This window comes from Macadamia integrifolia, unplaced genomic scaffold (assembly GCF_013358625.1).
Source record: "Macadamia integrifolia cultivar HAES 741 unplaced genomic scaffold, SCU_Mint_v3 scaffold_190A, whole genome shotgun sequence".
In the NCBI taxonomy this organism is placed as follows: Eukaryota; Viridiplantae; Streptophyta; class Magnoliopsida; order Proteales; family Proteaceae; genus Macadamia; species Macadamia integrifolia.
The window spans coordinates 652,111-672,948 of NW_024870637.1; the positions used below are offsets into that span (position 1 = coordinate 652,111).

Consider the following 20,838-nt stretch of genomic DNA (forward strand, 5'->3'; position numbering starts at 1 on the left):
AAATCATCATCTGGAGTAGTCGTTGGTGTATGATGTCTTGTATTCCGTCCCAGTTTAATTCAGGGAGTACTGGTACAACACATAGAAAGGTCCCGCTAGCCGATTGACAGATCGTAAGGGTTACAAGGGGCAGAGGCCCCTCTGCATAGCAGGGGTGTAGGGGGTGCAGCCCCCTGCTTGAATTTTTTATTTAAGGGCAATTATGTACTTTTCGGATTAGGGTTTTTTTCGCTATATATTTGTAGCAAAAGTTTTTTTCTCTGTAGTGCAAATAATACTAAAAGGTGTGAGGACGAACGCTGTAACCCTATTCTCCATTGATAGTGAAGCAGGATCTCATCTCACCGGGAACATAGGCAACCTTACCGTAAAAATCCGTATGCATTGTTTATTTTGTTTTTCCATTATTTTAGGGTTGCGTTTCTACGATTGGATAGTTTGATCCAATCCGATCACGCACCCCTTCGTGTTCCTCCCTCCTGTCTTCCAACTTCAAAATAGTGAGAGCTACTGTTACAGATAGCTCTTCCATCATGAACTGCTCTCTCTCTCTCTCTTCGTCGGCCGTACTGACGGCCGCCGCCGACGCGGGAATTTAGTTGAAAGAAAGATTTAAAAATGTAAGAAACCTTGACGGACATGTACGGCTACGGTGATCCCGGATTTGTATCCTGTTTTGTGTCATATAAAAATATTTTTCCCATTTATTTTTGGGTAAGTGTTTTTTGTTCACGAGCGTGGCCTACACCTGCGTTCCCCCTCTCTAACTTCTCCCCTAATAGGGGGCATAGATGTCATTTCAAAAGGGGACGATAGAGATAGATGAACACATGGGAGCGATTGCATGGATTGGATGGAAAATTTTCCTGTTGTATGCTTAGATGCCAAGAAAAGAAAAAAAAATTCAAAAAAAATTTGAATTTGTGGAGAGCAATAAAACATATAAATGAGTTATTGTGTCATTATGATTTTTATTTTGGAATGTGAGAAAGCTACCCAATAGTACACACCAGCACCCACAGCCAATGGGAGGACACGCACAACCATCTTCAGCATGGGGTTGCAAGGTCTTTTCGCACCCATTTTGTCTTTCGCTCGAGGAAAGTGAATATTCATGTACGTGAATGTACGTGAACGACCATGGTCCGTGCATATGGCATCTATTAAATGATGAGAGAGAAAATATATGCCATATCCACGGACCAGGGTCATTCACATACATGAATATTCCTTGCTCTCTCTTGGCTCTAGTACACACTATCAAGGGTAGCGTTCGTTCTTCTTTGTTTTAATATGTTTTTTTCTTGGAGAATTTACTATCACTCCCTTACTCTTGGCCTATATTTATTAAAACTCCCTTAGCTTTTAATTTTTTTCTAATACTCCCCTGCTTTTAGACTTTTACATCTCTTTCTCCCCTGCTCTTTTTAAATTCCTAGATTACCCCTCATTTTCACTTGTAACCTATTAAACTTTTTTCAGTTTGATTGGTTCAAAAATTGATTGGGAATGAAAATTAATTCTTTACATGGGTCCCATTCCTCCATTAGAGGGTGGCAAGTTCCCATAAATTTAAATCCATTTTCACTATGGAAGGATTAAGTGGTCCGTATCTGCATTGGTTGAGAACGATACAAATGCAATACTTTTATCAATTTTGTTATAATTTTTTTAATCCCTAAAACCATGTATAGCAATCCTAATAGAGAATGTAACATAAATTCTATACTAATCTGAATTAGCATCAGTTGAGACCGATACTAATTCTATACCGATAAAAAAAAAAAAAATAGATTACTAAACTCGTGATGATGGATGAGACAAAAGAAAAAAAAAATAATAAATAAACAACAACCTTGATGATGGATGAGACCAAAAAATAATAATAATAAATAAATAAATAATATCTTTAAGTGACTCAATACTAATGCATTTAAAAAAAAAAATATCAAAAAAGATAGAATAGAAAAATAACGAGGGAGCCAAGGAGGAGTTTGAGTTTCAACCAAGAAGCAACATTTAAACCAAGTAATAATAGATCGACAAAGCCAGTTGGTTGTTTTCTTAGATTAGTAAAAGCATGTTCTGAACAAAAAAAAATTGAAAAAAGTTTAATATGTTACAAGCGAAAAGGTGTGGTAATCTGGGTATTTAAAAAGAGGAGGGGAGAAAGAGATGTAAAATTCCAAAAACAACGGAGTATAAAAAAAAAAGTAAAAGGTAAAAATGTTTTAATAAATATAGGCGAAGTGTAGGGAAGTGATAGTAAATTCCCCATTTTTTCTTTTTCTTTTCTTGACCCAATTTTCAGAATGGGTTTCTAGGTCTGAGCCCACTTGACTGGCTGGGTTGGGATTAATACTTCTCAGCTCAGCTTGAGACTTAGGATGGTGGTGTAGGGTTGGTGATCTGTATTCTTGGATGAAAAAAAAAAAAATCCATATATTCTAATCTGGTGAATGTTGCTTCAGGTCTTCCTACACCACAGCTTTACATACATAATAAGGGTTTTCAGCTTTATTCCCAAGTGAGGTGGTTATCCACCCTTCAGTCCTCATCAAAACCATCCGGATATCATGTGATTTCTGCAGTAAAAGAACATCTCACCTTTACTGCTTTATACACATAAAATAAGGGTTTAGCTAACCTCTCAGAGAAACTACCTCAGAGTTGCCTCACTAACCTATCTGAATCCTGAACAGGACATCTTAAAATGGTATAGAACTGGGGAGCCAAAGTACTTTACAGATCATTCACTACCATATTGACAAGGCTTGAAAACAAATATAGGTGAACTTACAACTGTGAACTTTTGTTTTCCTATTGTGAACCACATATTCAACCCCCCCTGAGAGATCATCTTCCTGTGAGACCTTAAAAAGTGATTCAAATACATGGGGGAAGGGGAGAACCTCTTAAACTAATGGGTTAAAGAGGGTGAATTCACTATGAAACAGGCAAGAACACTGAGTGCAGTTGAATGTAAATCTGATGAGCAAAAATAGAGTTGCCAAAGCATACAATCACACTATAAACACTCACATTTGATGCAGCATAATCAGCCTTCTTTTACCATTTTTTTTTTCCCCCCTTTTTTTTCCAAGAATATATATTAGTAATACAATTTGAAGAGAAAAACTGTTCAAACTGTACAAACAGACTTTGGTAAAATGTTTTAGACAGGGAATACAAACCCCAATCTACCTCTATCGAGAAGGCGAACTCCCGCCAAGCATAAAGCTAGTCCCCCCAACCCCCATGAATTACAAATTTCCATATACAAAATGTACATGAGAGAAAGAGAGAATCATAATGCTTTGGAATGATGCTGACACAATCTTGTGCATACATGTGAACCCTTCTTGGCACAAAGTTGAGGGGTTATGGTCAGTTGCTCTTCCACCACAGCAAGTTGACAATTTGAACTCACTTTAGATGAAAGTCCGATGGAGACATTCACACAGCCTTCACCTCATGATTTGGAATTTGATGGCAGGTCAGTAGAATTAGTTCAGGTTTATCTTACACAAACAGCACCATGGTCCGCAAGGATCAACCTACACACAAAAGATATGGTAAGCAAAACTAGATACTAGATGCATGCAATCAAATAACCAAGAACTATTCTATATTTGAGACTCAAGAACACAATGCCATAAATTAAACTCAGCCATTAACAATTTATACATTCATGGATAGTGACAACCCAAACTGTTTTTTATGGCAGCGGTTCTTTGAATGTCATTGCTACAATTCATATACATGAAATGAACAAAACTAAATAACTAATTTACGACACTTACTTTCTTCACTGAAGGCAAAGACACCCCCAAGCATGTCATCGTTCTCTGCTTCCTCTTCAGGTCTTTCCCTCTCACAGTGGCTACTGCTGCTGTCAGCATCATTAATGTCAGTAAGCTCAGGATACCCGGTGCGCTCTGTTACTTTACAGTAACCCTCTTGAAAATACTGCCCAAAATCAAGAGGGTCTTGCAACTCTGCACGTGTAGGGTCTTCCGCACGAATGTTTGGACTAGAACCAGAATGCTCAGAACTAGCATTTGTCATTTCACTAATGCCACTAGTGTTTATGATTTCATTAACCCCACCAGCATTTATGGAGGGAACTGGTTCAGAGACAGGTGGTTTCCCAACACAAAGTGTGTTGCTCCTTGAAGAGGATACATCATTAACAACGTGATCTTCCACCTTGCAATCACCCTTTGTAGAATATTTAGGAAGAACTGGTTCATGATCTTGTTCAGAGGAGCATTGGCTCACAAGGGTGGAGGCCTGTGTTTTACTCTCCCTCTCTACATCAATCTCATTGACAGATTGATTCATCGATGCATAAGACTTCAACATATTTGTTTGATCTAAATCAAGCAAGCTCTCAGTTGCTCTTGATGATCCTGTGAAATTATATCAAGAATATTATTAGTCCAATATTTTAAGGTTCAAAATTGAAAACAAAAGATCAATGGCCCATAAGAAGAAAATACCTAGCAACAAATATCTAGAATAAAATATTTTAATATTAAAGGTTCAAAATACTACAAATGATTGTCTAACAACTAATATTTACCAAATGGTGACCAATGCCACCAACTAAACAATTAGTTCCATTATTGGTCAAAATACAAGATCTATCAAAAGTCTATGTGGTAGCATTAATTACCGTTGTTAAAACCAGACCACTTTGAGCAAACACCACTTTGAGCAAACAAAAATCTATAAGGGCTTAACAACCATACTCTGTAAATTTTGCATTGACTTAGTTTTAGAGGTCAACTGTATTTCCTACCATAGTATCTTGGCTTTAAGATAAATTATAGTTGAAGCACTAGCCAGAGTATGAGTTAAATTGTCAGCTTAAATAAACATTGCACTACCTCCATTTGAGCTTCCCCCTGACCCAAGGGATGCTGACTTAGAGTTATAACTATTCACTTCCATTAACTTGCCTTCAGTTCGATGAGGATCAGAAGATGAAACACTTGCAGATCTTTCCACAAAAAGGCCCCTGCATGAGACAACCAAGCCAGCATCACAACAATTACAGAGAAGTGGGAGAAAGAGGGACATACCTACCAAAGAAAGGAAAACTTGATAAACATAAATATATAAACAGATAAACAATGGTAGTCATACCAAAAACTAAAGGACATATGTCGTATTATGTCAAATGCAACCCACAATAATATAGAGGAGAGGGGGATCGAAAAAATAAAACAAAGAAGAAAGCAGCAAAAATGCTAAGGTATCCAGAAGAATTCTGCATGTGGTATACTGAAGCAGCAACGTGAACTTTGATTTTAAGAGGAACAACTGAATTTTCAGAAGCCCAAATTCACAACTCAAACCCTAGATTTTTCCATCATTGAAGAAGAACCACTTCACCAATCAGAGTACATCTTGTACTTCAAAAAAGATCAAGAATAAGACACAACAGATTCTTAATCTTTCCGTTCTTTCTCTCTCAAAATAGTACTTCTGACTCTAAGATGAAAACTGTTAAGACAATGGCAATTGATTCTATGGTTATATTCAGTATCAAAGGTTCTTTCTGTGAACATTGTGAATTACAACATCAGAAGGGTTATCAAAGAACTAATTTAGGGCAGTCACAATCTGTAGACAGCCATAATTCAGGAAACAGCCTCTCCGCGAAGTAGGGTTAAAGCTGCCTACAAATGCCCCTCCCCAGCAGTAGCAGGAGCCTCGTGCACTAGGAATGCCATAAATAGGGATTCCTACTCAGGGATTGCAACTACCTACAAATTGTGCTTTACAACAGTAACATGTCAAATGGTTTTCAGCACTAAGGGACAAATGCTGCATAAATAATTGCAGATCAAAGCAACAAATGGGAAAGATTTCACAAAACCATTGTTTTTGGAAGCACATAATTCAAGGGCTCTTTAAAGGTTAGGCATTTGAATGGACACTATCTAAGCAACAGAAGAATCAATAGTTGTTACAAGGCTGTGGGGAAGAGGGGAAAAACCCCACACTCCCGTAATGCCTTTGAAGAATCAGGTACTAAGATTTATTTAGGTTCGTTCAATATCTCTTCCCTCCCCACCCACCCCGCCCACCCCCCCCTCCCAAACCCCTCTCCCTTTCTTAAATTAACCAATAAATATGGGCCAAAGCTTGAAGCAGCAGAGTTAGTTAGATATCCAGAAACATTTGTTATCAAATTGATTGAATTCAGTTCTAAAAGCCATAATTAGCCACCACCAATTCACAAAACCCAGATTAACGAAACTGTTCCATAAAATATAAACTTCCAGATCTCAATAAAAGGACATGCAGTAGAGTTTCAATAACCAAAGTGAAATGTGTTATTTTACCTGTCACCCCAGTCAGGCTGAACGCTATGGAAATGATCAAACACGGGAAGCAAATCCTTGTGCCTTATTTCAAGCTCATGAACAGGCACCTTTTCAATTTCAATCTCTCCACCCACATTATCATCGGTAAGCTTCCTCTCGTTAGACCTCAAAGGAATCATCATATGGAAAGATATCTAGAACAGAAGTAAAATCAAAACCAAAACGGAACACAGATGATATAGAGCAGCATTTTACAATGTATGATACGATAAATACCTTAGATTTCTGCCATATGGCTATCCTCCCTGTGTATATCTGCACCTCCGCATTGGATAGATACCAGTGTGGTCTTTCACAGGGTTTTACTAAACCTTTTACACCAGAACTATTATTTGAATCCACAACATGATTCATATTGATATCATCCCCAGCAGAATTATCCATGACAATTTGTGCAGCTTCTTGTGTGTCATGGGTAATTTGGGAAATGTGTACTTCTCTTTCTGGCCAATCTGATCTTCGGCAAACATCCCACCATTGAACAGGTTCAACTCTCACTTTTAACTCCTCATCCTGTACTTGCACAAAAGAAACCGACCCAGTTCTTGGCCCATTATCGTTTGGTTCTATCCCCAAGGATGGCAGAAGTTCATGTTGAATTAGATGACCAGATGGAGTATAAACTAGCAGGTGCTCCAAAGCCTTTGAGGAAGAGTTTTGAGAAATGCGAGATACAGAATTGTGGAAAACAGCAGCAACAGCACCGGAGGGCACAAATACTTTCCCTGTCGCAGAAGCTGCCGCATTACTTACTGTATTAAGCCACCCAGAGTTACCATCCTTTATCCTGCTTACCACAGAGAGTGTTACAGGTGGTGGTGGTGGGAAAGCATGCTGGTTCATTGTGCAAGATGAAGCAGACCACCATGGTAAAGATAAACCTGGCGAAAGAATAGGCCCATCATTATGAGCACCTTGCAATTGAAGACCAGCATCACCACCAAAAGGAGATAGAACAAAAATATGGCAAGTTCCTCGGGATGAAACAATGGCTATCCATTGACTATAATGGCTGAAGCATATGTCTTGTATGACCTGTCAGAAACACAGACACGAAAAAAGATGAAGAATAACCATTAACAAATAGACACATGAAGACAGTGAAAGAATATGAGAACATGTATTAGAAGCACATATTAATTGCTTACTGCCGTTGTCATTCCACGATATAACTTGTATAAATGCACATGAGAAGAGCTCCAATCGTAGCTAGGGGTGCCTGATCCAGTTAGGATGCAGGACGGCATGATCCGGAATATGTTTATGTTGTTTCCATAAACAGACGCAGTAACCAAAAGTGTACCACTTGGGTCAAAACAGAGTGCAGAAATTGGACTTGAATGGGCTCTAAATTGAGAAATAACAGCCCTGGATTCAAAATCCTTTATCACAACCTGCAACCATACAATAAACAGAGGAAAAATACTCATTTAACTCAAAATTATATTGAATCAGCAAAGGCATATAGCAGATTCAACTTTGAAATCCCACAAACACTTCTCATTCCAAAGAATCTCGACATTTTTTTATAATCTAACAAAAAAATCTCTCAAGATAATTTCCATATAACAGGAAATTTAACTCTGATATTTAACAGGAACACAGAAAATAATTAAGTACTTTCTGAACTGTGAATGGCTATATTTGGGGGTTTTCTTTTTTTAAATATGTTTAAATGTTTATCCACCTTTATATGTTCTCATCTGTTGGTGGTGCTTCTTATGCTTTCCAATTAAAACCCCAAAAAACATTTCAGAAAAATATGACCAAACACAGATTAAATTCTTATCAACGTAGAATATAACTTAGTCTGCACTCGATTAGCATGTGAAATTAAATCATTTCCTTCTAGTTTACTGTAGCATTTAAGTGCATGAGATCTTCAAGTACCACCCCCCAAAATATGAATAACCACATAGAAATTACTCCATGCCTCTATTAACAAAACAATGTAAACCAAGTTGGGTTCACCTTGAAGCATCACATTACACATATTGTACACAAATGCTAACGAAACAATGGCATTCCACATGGAAACCAAACAAGTAAATGAATAGAATGTATCTTTCTCCCAATGCATATGGTAAACACTTCACTTTTCAACAGATTCAGCTACTTTCAGCGAAAAAAAAAAAAAAAAATAGGTAAGAGAGTCACATGAGATTTTCTCACGCTAAGTTCCTGAAAAAACTGTGTAGAGGACTAACCATCCCTGCATTATCTGTTTCATTTGAATGCGTGGCTGATGCCATTCTACCAACTTTCCAGTTTGAATTTTTTGACACAGGAGAGCTTGAACCATCCGGCAAAAGCTCCTGATAGTATTTGGATAATGTTTTGTAACCAATGTCACCAAGATTGATCAAGCCAGCAGCTAACTGTTTGCTGGACTCCATCGCATAACGAGCAACCAAGCTCCCATTGCCAGGTGAAGTAGACGGACTAACACCTGGAGAAGGCGTAAGATTCTGTGGACTTAGGCGGCCAGTGTTTGATAGCAGAGGATTGTTGGAAGCATAGGCTAACCACCTGGGGCCAACAGCCATTGGACCACAACCATTGGCAGCCCCAGCAACTCCTTGTCCACTCACCTGAGGAACAGGATAGGTGAGGACACTGAATTTATTCTCAAGGGTGAGAGCATCAAAACAGTATATCTGGCACCAAAAAATAAAAAGGGAAAAATATCAATCGGTAATCTTGCAACTTAGCTCCATCAATTAAGAAATCAAATGAACAAAACAATGCTTAATGCCATTTATGGCATTGCCATCTACAGGTGGGAGAGATATCCAACATATAACCAACATACATAGGGACATCCCCTCCCCCCTCCCACCCAAAAAATGTTATTTACCATTTAAATAATCAGGGTCTCATGATAAAGATTTCTCTTATGTAAATATATGATCAATGTAGTGCTTACTTGAGTTGCAAGACCAACAGCCACTATACGTGGGCTGCATCTAACAGTATAGACTGCTGACCGAAACCTCAGAACATGCACATAACTGTGTGTCCTTAGGGAGTAGAACCTAACCGCTGTAGGAGAGTAGACAGAATTTCCTGGTTGAGGCTCTATGTTACCATCTCTGATCTGTCCACCAAAATGGCCACCACCTTGCACTGGACCCGAAGAGACAGTCTCATCTCCGGCAACAACCAACAGTACGGGCTGAGATGCTATAAATCCTTCCTCGCCCTCGGACTTTGCAGGGGTGGGCTGCATCTGTAGAAAGGTAACTGGACCATCACGTTTCGAGACCAGTTCATTGACATTGGAGACATCCTCGACATCAAGGACTTGGAATCCATTGGTGTAACCAAGTAATAGAACATGCTTGAGGACAAACTGACCAAGCTCTAGTTTGTCAAAGCCAGCCCATAATACCTGTTTGACCAAGAATATTTAGAGAACATACTTGCCACAAACCCAATGTTATAGATGATCCCTTATACTGGTAGATAAATGCGGTAGATCACAAAAGCAATAAAGAAAGAGGTAGGGTTTACGTGAACAAGAATTAACACACCAATCAGTTCAACATGTTTTGTTTAATTTGTTTCTTTCAAATAGAATGATTTGCTTCACGTAAAGCTATGGGAAAGATGCTTCAACGCATTATGTAAAACCCAGAGCATGACACACGTCAACATTGCTCTTTAGTCCATTTGTTGCTTCCTCCCAAGCATGTAGGAAGAAAATTTTCCTCTAAAGTTTTCAAACCAAATATTATAATTTCTTTTGTCCTTGTATCTGGTTGAACATCTAATTTTCTGGTTCTGAACCTGAGTAAAGATATCATCACGATCCCCTAAATGCATTTTGGTTGGTTTCCTAGAATATAAAAGTAGAGAAAAGTACTGATGACCGTGTTCTATTCACTCCAACACATCATGTTAAGGGGTGTTGACTGTTGGAGTACAGGACTTAAGATTCCCAGAAGCTGATGCAGTCCAATGTCCAATATGGAAATACTACAGATGAATAGAAGATAGTACCAAGTAACCAAATGAAGAGAGGATCAATAAAAGCAGACCATATTTTGCACCTGAGACAAAGTATCTGATCACTTAAAGGCTAAAGCTGACCGATAAAAAATCCAAACCACCTAGTCAACAATACAGGGGTGGAATAAGGAGAGAAATTTTTTGAAACCCAGTTAGTTATTTATGAAGTTCATCTTTCCAAATTCTCACATTCATTCAATGAGGTAGAAAATAATGTGTTGAGTTGTTATATGTGTCTTCCTCTTGTGATGACTAAATTAAATTGAGGGAGGAAACACAAAGGCAAAATGCCAAGAAATACTAATCATGTTCCTTCTTTCTAGCTTGCTCAGATAATAGATATGATAATCATTTGCCTTCTTTGTATCCTTAAAAGTATCAAACGATCAAACAATACCTTTATCCAAACTCCTCCCATATAACTTTAATACCAGTAGCATCTTTATCATAAGATGTAACTGAGAGGAGATCGAATCTCCCTCTGGCCTCCACCAAACCAAACCCCCTCACCCACCCCAACCGAGCACCGAAATTTTTGAAATTTGTTGTGAAAAAAAAAAGAAGGGAAAAGTGAACAAACCAATAAATCCAATAACTGAAATGAATGATCAATCAAGCCAGGATTTTCCCTAAATATCTACCATATCCGAAACACCCAAATAGCCAAAAAATGGTATCATCATAATGATACTCATACCAACATAACAAAAACAAAACATCAGTAATGAAAACAAATTACTAAACTAGAATAAAAAGTATAAAGAAGCATGGAATGCAATTTCAAAGGCCATGAGTGAATTGGAAAGAAAAGAACAGAAGAAAGAAAGACCTGGTCTTTCTGATCCTCAGAAGCAATGGAAGCAGCAACAGAAGCACCAGCGGAGCGAACTGTGGAAGCAACGGAACTTGCATTCGTGGAAACCGTCTTCAAGCAAGAAGAGATTATGCGAAAAGAATTGGGGAACAACCCGTTGCTCCTACCACTACCGCTTCCACCCTTTGCCTTCCTCATCATCCTCCCAACACCGTAAAGCTTCTTCTCCAGAACAAGCAGTGGTCAAAACGAAGACACCCACCGCCGCTCTCCGGCAGCACCACCACCATCACCTCCACCATCGCCGACCATCTCGCGAAGCCCACAATCGGAAAGACCATCCGATTGTCCGCCGATCGGAATCCTAATTCCTTATGAACTCTTGAATTATTTTTTCTTTGCGGGTTCTTTTAATTTTCATCGTTTCGAGTTGAAGAACACTATTGAAGACGAGACGGTCCCTCCTTCCCCCTCTAACCCACCACCTCCTTTAGACTTCCTCTTTACTAGCTTGGTGGGTGCTCTAAGTTAAACCCAATAAATTAAAAAAATAAAATAAATTAAATTTTTTAAAAAATAAATGAAAAAAAATCTTTTGGATTAGTGTTGGGTTGTTTGTTAGCTTCCGAAATCCAAACTAAGAAACTCAAAACAAAAGAGATAGAAATCTGAGGTTTGCAACACGCAATAGAATATCTTAACGGGATGCCCAAGCAACTGTTTGGTTTTTGGTCTCTGCTAAGCAAGCAACCAAAGGACTCTTGAGAGAGAGAGAGAGAGAGTGAGTGTGGAATAGAAACATAAATACTTTATTAATTTCTTATTTTAATCATTCCCATTAATGGGTTCAATAATTAATTCTAAATTTAAACACCAATAATTAAAGAAAGTAAGTTTTGGAGAAGAAGGAGAGTTGTCTTGTGTTGTGGGAGTGGAAGAGACATTTGAATAATTATTAATTATTGATTGGAATTAAATGAAGAAGAAATATAGATATATAGATTGATTTTAAATGAGTATACATCTTTTGCAGTGAGTAGTGAGGTGTGATGAGTATCGAACAATTAAGAGTATTTAGGCACACATCTTAAGGGGTTTCCAACCATCCGATGTTCAATGCACTAGTCAACAGTTGCAGACGATTTCATACATTTTAAATATGTGGATTTGAATTGTTTTGTTGATACTATGATGTAAGTATGCGATCATTGACCACCTCTTAATTATTAAATAATTGCCAAAAAAACTAATAATTTATTATTTAATTAGCACATTGTATGGGGCGTGATGTGCACATCACCACCATCTCTATAAGTATACTACTACTGTATAGTATATTCCTACCTTGGAAAAAGAACAAGAACTGCGGCTATGTAAAGTGTGCCGTGGTATTTGTGTTTGAATTGGTATGGATATGTATCGGTATCATTGGTATCCGATATTGATAAGTGAGGGTGTTAACTCATCGAATTTGTCTCGTTTTAATTGGGTTGAACCGGTTTTAGGTTGATGAAAGGTGAAATCGAAGCCGGCTCAATAATAGAAAGTTTGGTTTGTCCACTATGTGTATATTAAAAGGGAGTAAATGTTGGATATGCCGCTGGTATACCTTAAACTAGCATCCATTATCTCTATCTCTCTCTTTCCCTCTTTGAAATGAACCCATATTCTTCTTATATGATACTTCATCATGTGTCTTCATTGGTGTTGTCCGTTAGTTTACCGTATACCAATGGTAGAGAACATTGCCTGGTTGCATAGCTATGAGCCTAGACACACGTGTGTAAAATTACTACTCCACTTCTTTTGAAATAAAAAATTTCATTCATACATATATGCTTTTACAAGTTTTTATTGACCCATACACTGATGCAGAATCTATGCGATCAAACACATACATACAATGATACAATGATACAAACCCGATCAAAACAGTTTTGAGGGCGTGTTTGGATGTTTGTAGGTATCAAAGGTAACTTTTTTTCTTAAAGGTGGGTAATAAAGTAATTAGTGGTAGGATCTAGAGATATAATCGTCTGACCGTATTGAATATTCTTTGGTTTCTTCTGCCATGGAGCGGTGGGCTCGAGCAGAAACATATGGGGCATTGGGTCAGATGGGTCACTATGGATCCGATTTGAATTGGATCGCGTCGGATATGATTGAGATATGGTTTTAGACTTTTAGATGATTAATAAAAACTAAAAAGATTATGGGTATTTTTGGATGACTTGGGTGGCGATTTTGGCCTCGTGGATTGCGTGTCGATAGACAGCACTACGACTACGGGAGTAGGAAGTTAACGTAAACTCGTGTTTATATTCTAAAGCTGACGCGAGTCACGCGACTAGATGAAACTAATTATGTTTAAACTCATAATTAATTATGTTTAAACTCATAACTAATTATCTTTCACTATTATTTCCCTAAGATCTAGTCTGTCAGCACTTAATTTGCGAGCAAAAAATTAAATTAAATGAGGGGGTGCACATGGGTATAAAGAGGGGTGGTTTTTTGGGTTTTACGGGGTAAGGGACATCATTTAGCCATCCCTTCTATGTTTGGGGCAGGGTTCTATAAGTTAGGTAGTGATTTTTTCTCTATAAATTATACGGAGAAATAACACTATTGAGGCATGGGGAATGTAGACAAGTAGCATTTATATTCTCTTAATTTTATATATGTTTGGGAGAGGATCTTTGAGCAAGTGGCTTAGGAGCACGATAATGATGATGTTTTTGTACATAATGGATGAAGAGGTCATTTCATGCCATGAATAGAAGAATAAATGAATAGTGAGTGAGTTAGGTTTTAGAAATCAATATCCGATGAGCCATGTTAATGGTATCACTCGACATTAAGTGTGAAAATCATCTATAGCCACTGCACTGGTGCAGTGAGCATCAAGTGGCTAGGAGCCCTTTGGGGCGTGTCCCTAGATTTTCTCAGTCATCCAATGCTCACCGGACCTCACCGTTCGCTGCAGATGATGTAGACTCTGATATTAATACCCAGTCGATAATAAATCGTCAGAGTGTAAAAACTAGGTATGTAAACAGATAGTTGAAAATCTGAATTAAGTTGGCATCCATATCTCTTCAATGTAAGGATGTTAATCGAATTGGTTCGGTTCTAACTTAGACAGTTCGATTCGATTTAGTGCAAGACTTTTTAGGTAAAATCAAAACAGAATATTTAATAAACGATTTCATATATTAAAACCAAAACTATTTATAAATGTTTGTGGTTTAAAGGGTTTTCTATATTTTTATCCAAACAATTTTTTTACCTTTAAATTTTTTAGCGAAATGGATGTAAATTGTAACCTGTTCTTTTTTTAATAGTTGTTTAATGTAAACTTAAATTTTTTTTTATTGAAAATGTATATAAACTTAGCATTTAATGACTTAAACTTACTACGTAAATATTAATCTATTAAACGGTTTACCAACGGTTTAAACTTTAAAATCGATACCGAATCACGGTTTCAATTAAAACCAAAATCGAACATCTAATAAACGGTTTCACGATTTTGATGTAAACGGTTCGAGTGCTATCCATATCCAACTAGAGGGTATTTGGATCTGAATCTGGATAATCCAAAAAAATAACTATCCGATTCAAATAGATGTCCAACTAGTAATAATAATTAAAAAAAAAAAAAAAGTAGTTAATGATCTTGAGAGTTCTTCAAGATTCGAAAGAGCTAATACAACTGAGAGACAGGGATTACGGGGCAAATCATATCCATTGGGGGATGAAGAAGGTTCGGGATACACAAATCAATGATGTAAACAGATGGTTATAAATCTAGATTCGATTTGCATCTGTAATTGTTTAGGATTATCCATATCCAGACAACGAATATTCACATCCAACCACATCCTATATGTATTCGATATGTTTACATCTCTAATAAAAAAGGTCAAAATGTTGGTATCAGTATCTTTGAGGGCAAAAACTTTCGATATCGCCAATGCATATTGGATATGATATCAACTTTGGAATTAAGCAATACCTGATCTTATACCATGCAATTAATCCCTGAGAGAGGGTATTAGTGTACCCTTCATGGTTAGGTCAAAGAATATTTTCTCTTTTATTTTTTATGGCAAGAAATCGTTTCCTGGTCATATAGCCCCTGCACCAATGCTAGTCAATGAGAGCACTCACGGGGGCATTTGTTTGGATGATTTTTTTTTTCCATGACGCCAATATGGTATTTACTGGTTTCTATTCGGTTTTTGTTATTTGGTTTACATGCAGTTTGTAGTGCCAATCCACATTCAATTTCACCTTTGTTCTCTTTTAATTCTATTTATATTCTACTACTCATGTATTGAGATATTAAATGTGCGGCTTGTTAGGTAGCATCACATTCCAATTAAAAGGAAAAATTCAAGGATTTTGGATAATCATTCTTATCATTGGTGACGTTTTCACTTTATATATGGTGTTTAACATATTGCTTTATGGATGCCTTTTATTTGCTTGTGAATGGATTATCGCTTTGTTGTGTTATCAAAATTCTATTTCTTGTATCCTCGTTATGTGGGGGAGATCATATTATTTCATTAGTGTTGGTGAAGCAACAAATTAAGTCAAGGGAAATGTATTATAAGAATATAAAATGAAGGTAGGGAAAGGGATTTGTTAGTTTTTTAATTTTTATCAGTTCATATATGATGTAACTGATTTTTCATAAATGGTTTCTTTATTTGATTTTGATCCGAATTGAAACAAGATTAGAACCAATGAAATTGAACTATGCATTTCTATACCGGTTTTGGTTTTTGGTCAATTTCATTTTGGTATGGTTTTGATTTATGTTGGTTTTTCAATATCGAGTTAATATCGGTGTAGATCAATTTATTATTGGGCTTGAACCATAATGAAATCTTAGATTCATAACTTATAGTGACAAGATTTGACAAGAAATACACTTTTAATTTATGATTAAATCATGATTTATCATTATATGAGAAAGATAACTAATATTGAAATCAATGGATAACAAATTACTAAGAAAATAACTAATATTGAAATCACAAAATGAATCTTATTATCCAATCATTCATTTAACTATCCAATTAGTTTTGTAAAGTGAACAAGGAAATCAATGAAAGCATTATTACAATTTACAAATCAATTTCTCTATTTATAACCTAATATTCAATGATTTGTAATAATTCCCCTTACAATAAAATTTTTTCTCACTAATATTGTAAAAAATGAATGGTCAATTCACCAATTTATAATCTCATAATCATTTATTTATTTTTATCGGTTTCATCCAGTTTGGTTATTGATCAATTCGGTTGGGACTAATTTTCAATTAGTCCCAACATACCTCAATCCAAAACCAATCCAATAAGGATCGATTTGGTTCAATTTGGGTTTTATCGATCGATTTTATTGGTTCGGGCTAGGTTTTGACACCCCTAGGTAAATGTGTCTAATCCTCACCCCGTTACACCCAAATCCCGATTTGGATTAGATCGGTATTAGCTGGGACCGATTCCAAACCCGATTCCTTAATACAGTGGTCTGGTGGCCCGACAATGGGCAATTTCTAGTATCCAAAGAAAAAAATTACTGATCTCTTCAAATTAGTGGGGCTTTTAATTATTCCTTTAAAAAAATATAAAAATCTCTCTTTTCGTCATTTTTGAAATCTTCGGTGGTGGGGGACCGGCAGTAGAGAAAGAGAATGCGGAGTATAGTAGTCCGCATAAGGATGGCATATACTTGTTATGTTCAGGGATCATTAGATAAGAATCTTATGGCTCAATTGGAATCTATGATGGAGTATATCAGATCCGTTACTAACTAAAAAGATTCTAAAGTAAAGGTCTCTGATTCCGATCCTTACAATAAAATTATAGTAAGTACCGTGGAGATTACTCCTTTGGCCCTCTCCCCAATAAAGGAGTGTGAAGAGATAGATTATCCGGATCTGATTCACGTTAGTTGAACTAAATTATAGAGAGGCCGTTCAACTCCCCCACGATGTGACTTGATATGAGAACATGATGAGATTCTTCTCCCTGGAAAGAGGGGTAAAGATGTCTTTTTATATAGAAGAGAGAGAGAGATAGAAGAGCACTTTGCCTAGCTAGTATTTGAGATAGAGTTCTTCCTCCTTCCACTTATAAGGAAAAATCTTTCAGAACTTAAGGAGAAAAGAACCATAAAAAGTAATGTCACCTTACGCCAAGACATATGGGAGGATGAAATAACTCTCTTGCCCAACATGAAAGGGAAAAATCTTACCATTATTGATGCTTTCATGTGCATTCTCACTGATCGTTATACTATGGCAACTGGGGCAAAAGCTATGTTATCTTTTACGGAGCCCTTTCCCAAAACTTAATTAGTGGCATAGAGCAAAAACTTAGGTACCCGTTTTTCTTCATCCATTGTGAATAGATTTAATCTAAACCCTTGGTTAGCATGGAAAAGGATAATGACAAAATAATCTTATCATAGGGTCACATCAATAATGGTGAAAAAAATCTTCCTTTAATCTTGAATAAAAGAAAACTTAATCTAAAAACATTATTTAATTAAAAGAACGAAGGGATTTTTTATTCAGAAACCAAGAATTTATTAGGAAAAATTATATAATTATTCATTTCTGGTTTCCATTTATAAAATTATCCAATCTATGTTTCAGTTAACAAAAATACATTATTTTAAGTTTGAGTTTACAAAATTCCCTAAAACAGTATTCATCTCTCAACTGAAGAGGTTTTTTTTTTACAATTTTAACCCTCACCTACTATGTAGTGTAAAAAAAAAAACCTAGGTGGTGAGGTGATTGGAAATTAGTTAAGAGGAGTGTTGGAATAGATAACTATCAGCTATACACTCTATAGTCGGCCATGCCACATGTCATACCCAATTCTGCTCCATCACCCTTGCACCCACATTCAACAGGGTTGTGTTCCTCTTCTGGTCCAAGTTGGGTCTTTGATGGTATACTCAACTTCCCGGGCCCAAACAAAAGCCCAAGCCCAGAAGTTCACTTCTTTCTTCCTGAGTTCATTCCTTTGGGCGGAAAAGTAATCACATGACAGCTCAGCCGAACTCCAATTATCTCGTATAATTTTAAGATCCTTCTCTCCCCAACCTTAATTTCCGGGAGGGGTGGGGTTGGTCTTGTTAGCTATAATTACAAGTGATAAGGTCCTCATTTGAATTGATTGGATGATTTAGATCTCTTCGCTTTCCAGCCTTTCTCATTAGTTATGTTCCAGGTCCAAGTCCAAGTCCAACCACTTGGAATCTTGGATTCAAGATTTTTATTTTATTTTAAAATGAAAAGATAAAAAGAGAAGGAGGGAGGGCAAGTGGGTTAATTGTTGTTAATTCTATCTAATCTAATCTAATATAATAGATTAAGACCCATCAAGTGGCATTTCAATTTTCCATTCTCCCTTGCAAACTCCATATAGTAAAAAAACATATCTAGGTTGTTTTTGGTAAATCACACGTTTTTCTCTCATCTAGACTAAAATTATTGGAGAAGAGTTCTCCACATCCTCTGTAGCAAGCGGGCAGGTGTAGTGAGTATCGGACGGTTGAGAGCATCTGAACATGCATCTCAAGGGGTTTCTAGCCACTCGATGTTGACTGCACCGATGCAGTAGTTGTGGACGATTTTCGCACATTGCTCGTGTAGAAGGAATGTCCTATATCACACTAATAGCAACACATGGAACTGGTTTTGTTATGAAAAATGATAATCTTTTTCTCAAAATATAATATGGAAAAAAGTTGGGCATCCCCCTGTAGATTGTAAACTAGCACCCATGTGTCTATCTCTTTCTCTCTCTTCTATATCCTTCCTAAGTGATGCCCCATCATGTGCTCCCCTTTGGATTGCCTATTAGTTTATTAACCATACATCAGCAGCTTACCTATTTTTCTCCTATTAAAATTTTACTCCTATTATGATTTTACCATTTTGCACTTTAATTTAATATCGATTCCCAGATACGGATACTTAGAACCAATGTGGCATGTGGATGAAAAGGGGGCACACAAAGTGCAGGAAAAGGATTCCTTGTTGAAACGTGCAGGAAACATTTTCATTAAGGTGCAGTTTTAGGGCAGTACAGCTGCCATTTTGACCCGACCGGGCCTGACCCGACAGACTACCGTCCATGTTCTTTTCAAATACCTAATTGATGGATACATGGACGGGAGCAGATGATCCAAAGCCCCCAAAAAGCTCATTTCTTTTATCTTCTCTCTCTGACTTTGCGGCGTATTGGAATCTCCCCCACGTATATGCTAGGTGAGTCGGTGACTACCAGATAGAATTATATCTTAATGGGCAGGTCATATAAAGGGCAACTAAGGGACGTTGTTGGATTAGAATCCAGATGACAGTACTTGTTTGGCGGGACAAGTGGCTGATCAAACTTGATCATCAATTCGTGGAACTTGTGGGCCTCTTTATATAAATGGTACCTTATGCCATTGGAATAAACTTGATGGGCCAACATTATTGCAATTCATAAAGGGTCCAAAGTACCAATACACTTTTTAACATCGGATCCATATTAGCCAATGGCCATGGTATTACCCAAATAATAGAAATTGGTAAGGGAACCCTACGTCCTAGCACAGGTATACATAAGTGGACATGACCAATGGGAAGGTGCACAAGAGCATCTTCAACAATCCTATTGAATGATATCTTTTATTTAGCTTCTTCTTTTGATTATGTATTTTTTCGTTTCATTCCTAATTGGGTAAATATTAAAGTTGAGCTTCTTCATTGTTTTTTAGTGGATAATCCTCAAAACAATCGTATAGATTTGACCGAAGGGCAATAATCCATGTAGTCTAACCCTATTTAGGTGAGAATTTATTAATTTATTGTTGATCTCTTCCATTTTCTTACTTTTCTTTTGATGTCTATGATCAGATCCATGTAGGATCCCATTTAATTGGGATAAAGTTGAGTTGTTATTTTGCGGCCAATCCCCCATGTCTTCTTGTGTGCCTTGTTTAATAAAAGTCTTTGTTATTGAGAAAAAGAAAAAAGAAAAGTTCAATTGTCTATCTCAACAGTATGACTCATCCTTAGCCATTGTGATGCTCGTTGAATAGGTAGGTGAGGAAATAAAAATCATTTTAAAAAGGTATTTATTTTCATATAATAGCTTGACGTCGTAAATAAATTTGTGCCAAATTCATGAAGAATGCATTTTTTTTTTCAAACATTTTCCAATCCCCTAACACGATACATCCCCGCGTCTCCTTCCAAAAAAAAAAAAAAAATCCAAAATAAACTAAAATTTCAATCATAATTAGATGATGATGTAAATAATAGGTCTCACCAAATTTGGGATTTAAAAAAAATAAATTGTTAAATAACATGTTTTAAGTTAAGGAACCTTGATAAGCCACTTGTCAAATCTAGTTATCCAAACCATGTGGACTAGAACCACACATTGAATTCACTTCTTTGACATCATATCCTGATATCAGATTAAGTTTTCCTTCACTCAAGGTGACCAATGTTTTTTACCCAAAAAAAAAAAAAGGCTGATCAATAGTGATATAATGCTATGACTAGATTTGGAATCATCACTAACTACT

At 36.8% G+C, this 20,838-nt stretch overlaps 1 protein-coding gene across 3 annotated transcripts; it reads right to left on the reverse strand.

Moving 5' to 3' along the window:
• Positions 1-3,043: 3,043 nt before the first annotated feature.
• On the reverse strand, positions 3,044-11,952 carry LOC122071188 (autophagy-related protein 18g-like). Of its 3 annotated transcripts, none has more exons than XM_042635505.1 (9): positions 11,239-11,952; positions 9,325-9,789; positions 8,606-9,055; positions 7,547-7,792; positions 6,615-7,433; positions 6,357-6,532; positions 4,965-5,023; positions 3,804-4,412; positions 3,044-3,557 (listed from the first exon to the last, which is right to left on the reverse strand). In XM_042635505.1, the coding sequence occupies exons 1-9, from the start codon at positions 11,422-11,424 to the stop codon at positions 3,553-3,555; spliced, it is 3,015 nt and encodes a 1,004-aa protein (XP_042491439.1). In that variant the 5' UTR covers positions 11,425-11,952; the 3' UTR covers positions 3,044-3,552. The 3 variants fall into 3 exon arrangements, with proteins under 3 accessions (XP_042491439.1, XP_042491438.1, XP_042491440.1); XM_042635504.1 differs by having other exon boundaries at positions 4,893-5,023; positions 11,239-11,950; XM_042635506.1 differs by lacking the exon at positions 8,606-9,055 and having other exon boundaries at positions 4,893-5,023; positions 11,239-11,950.
• Positions 11,953-20,838: the final 8,886 nt, after the last annotated feature.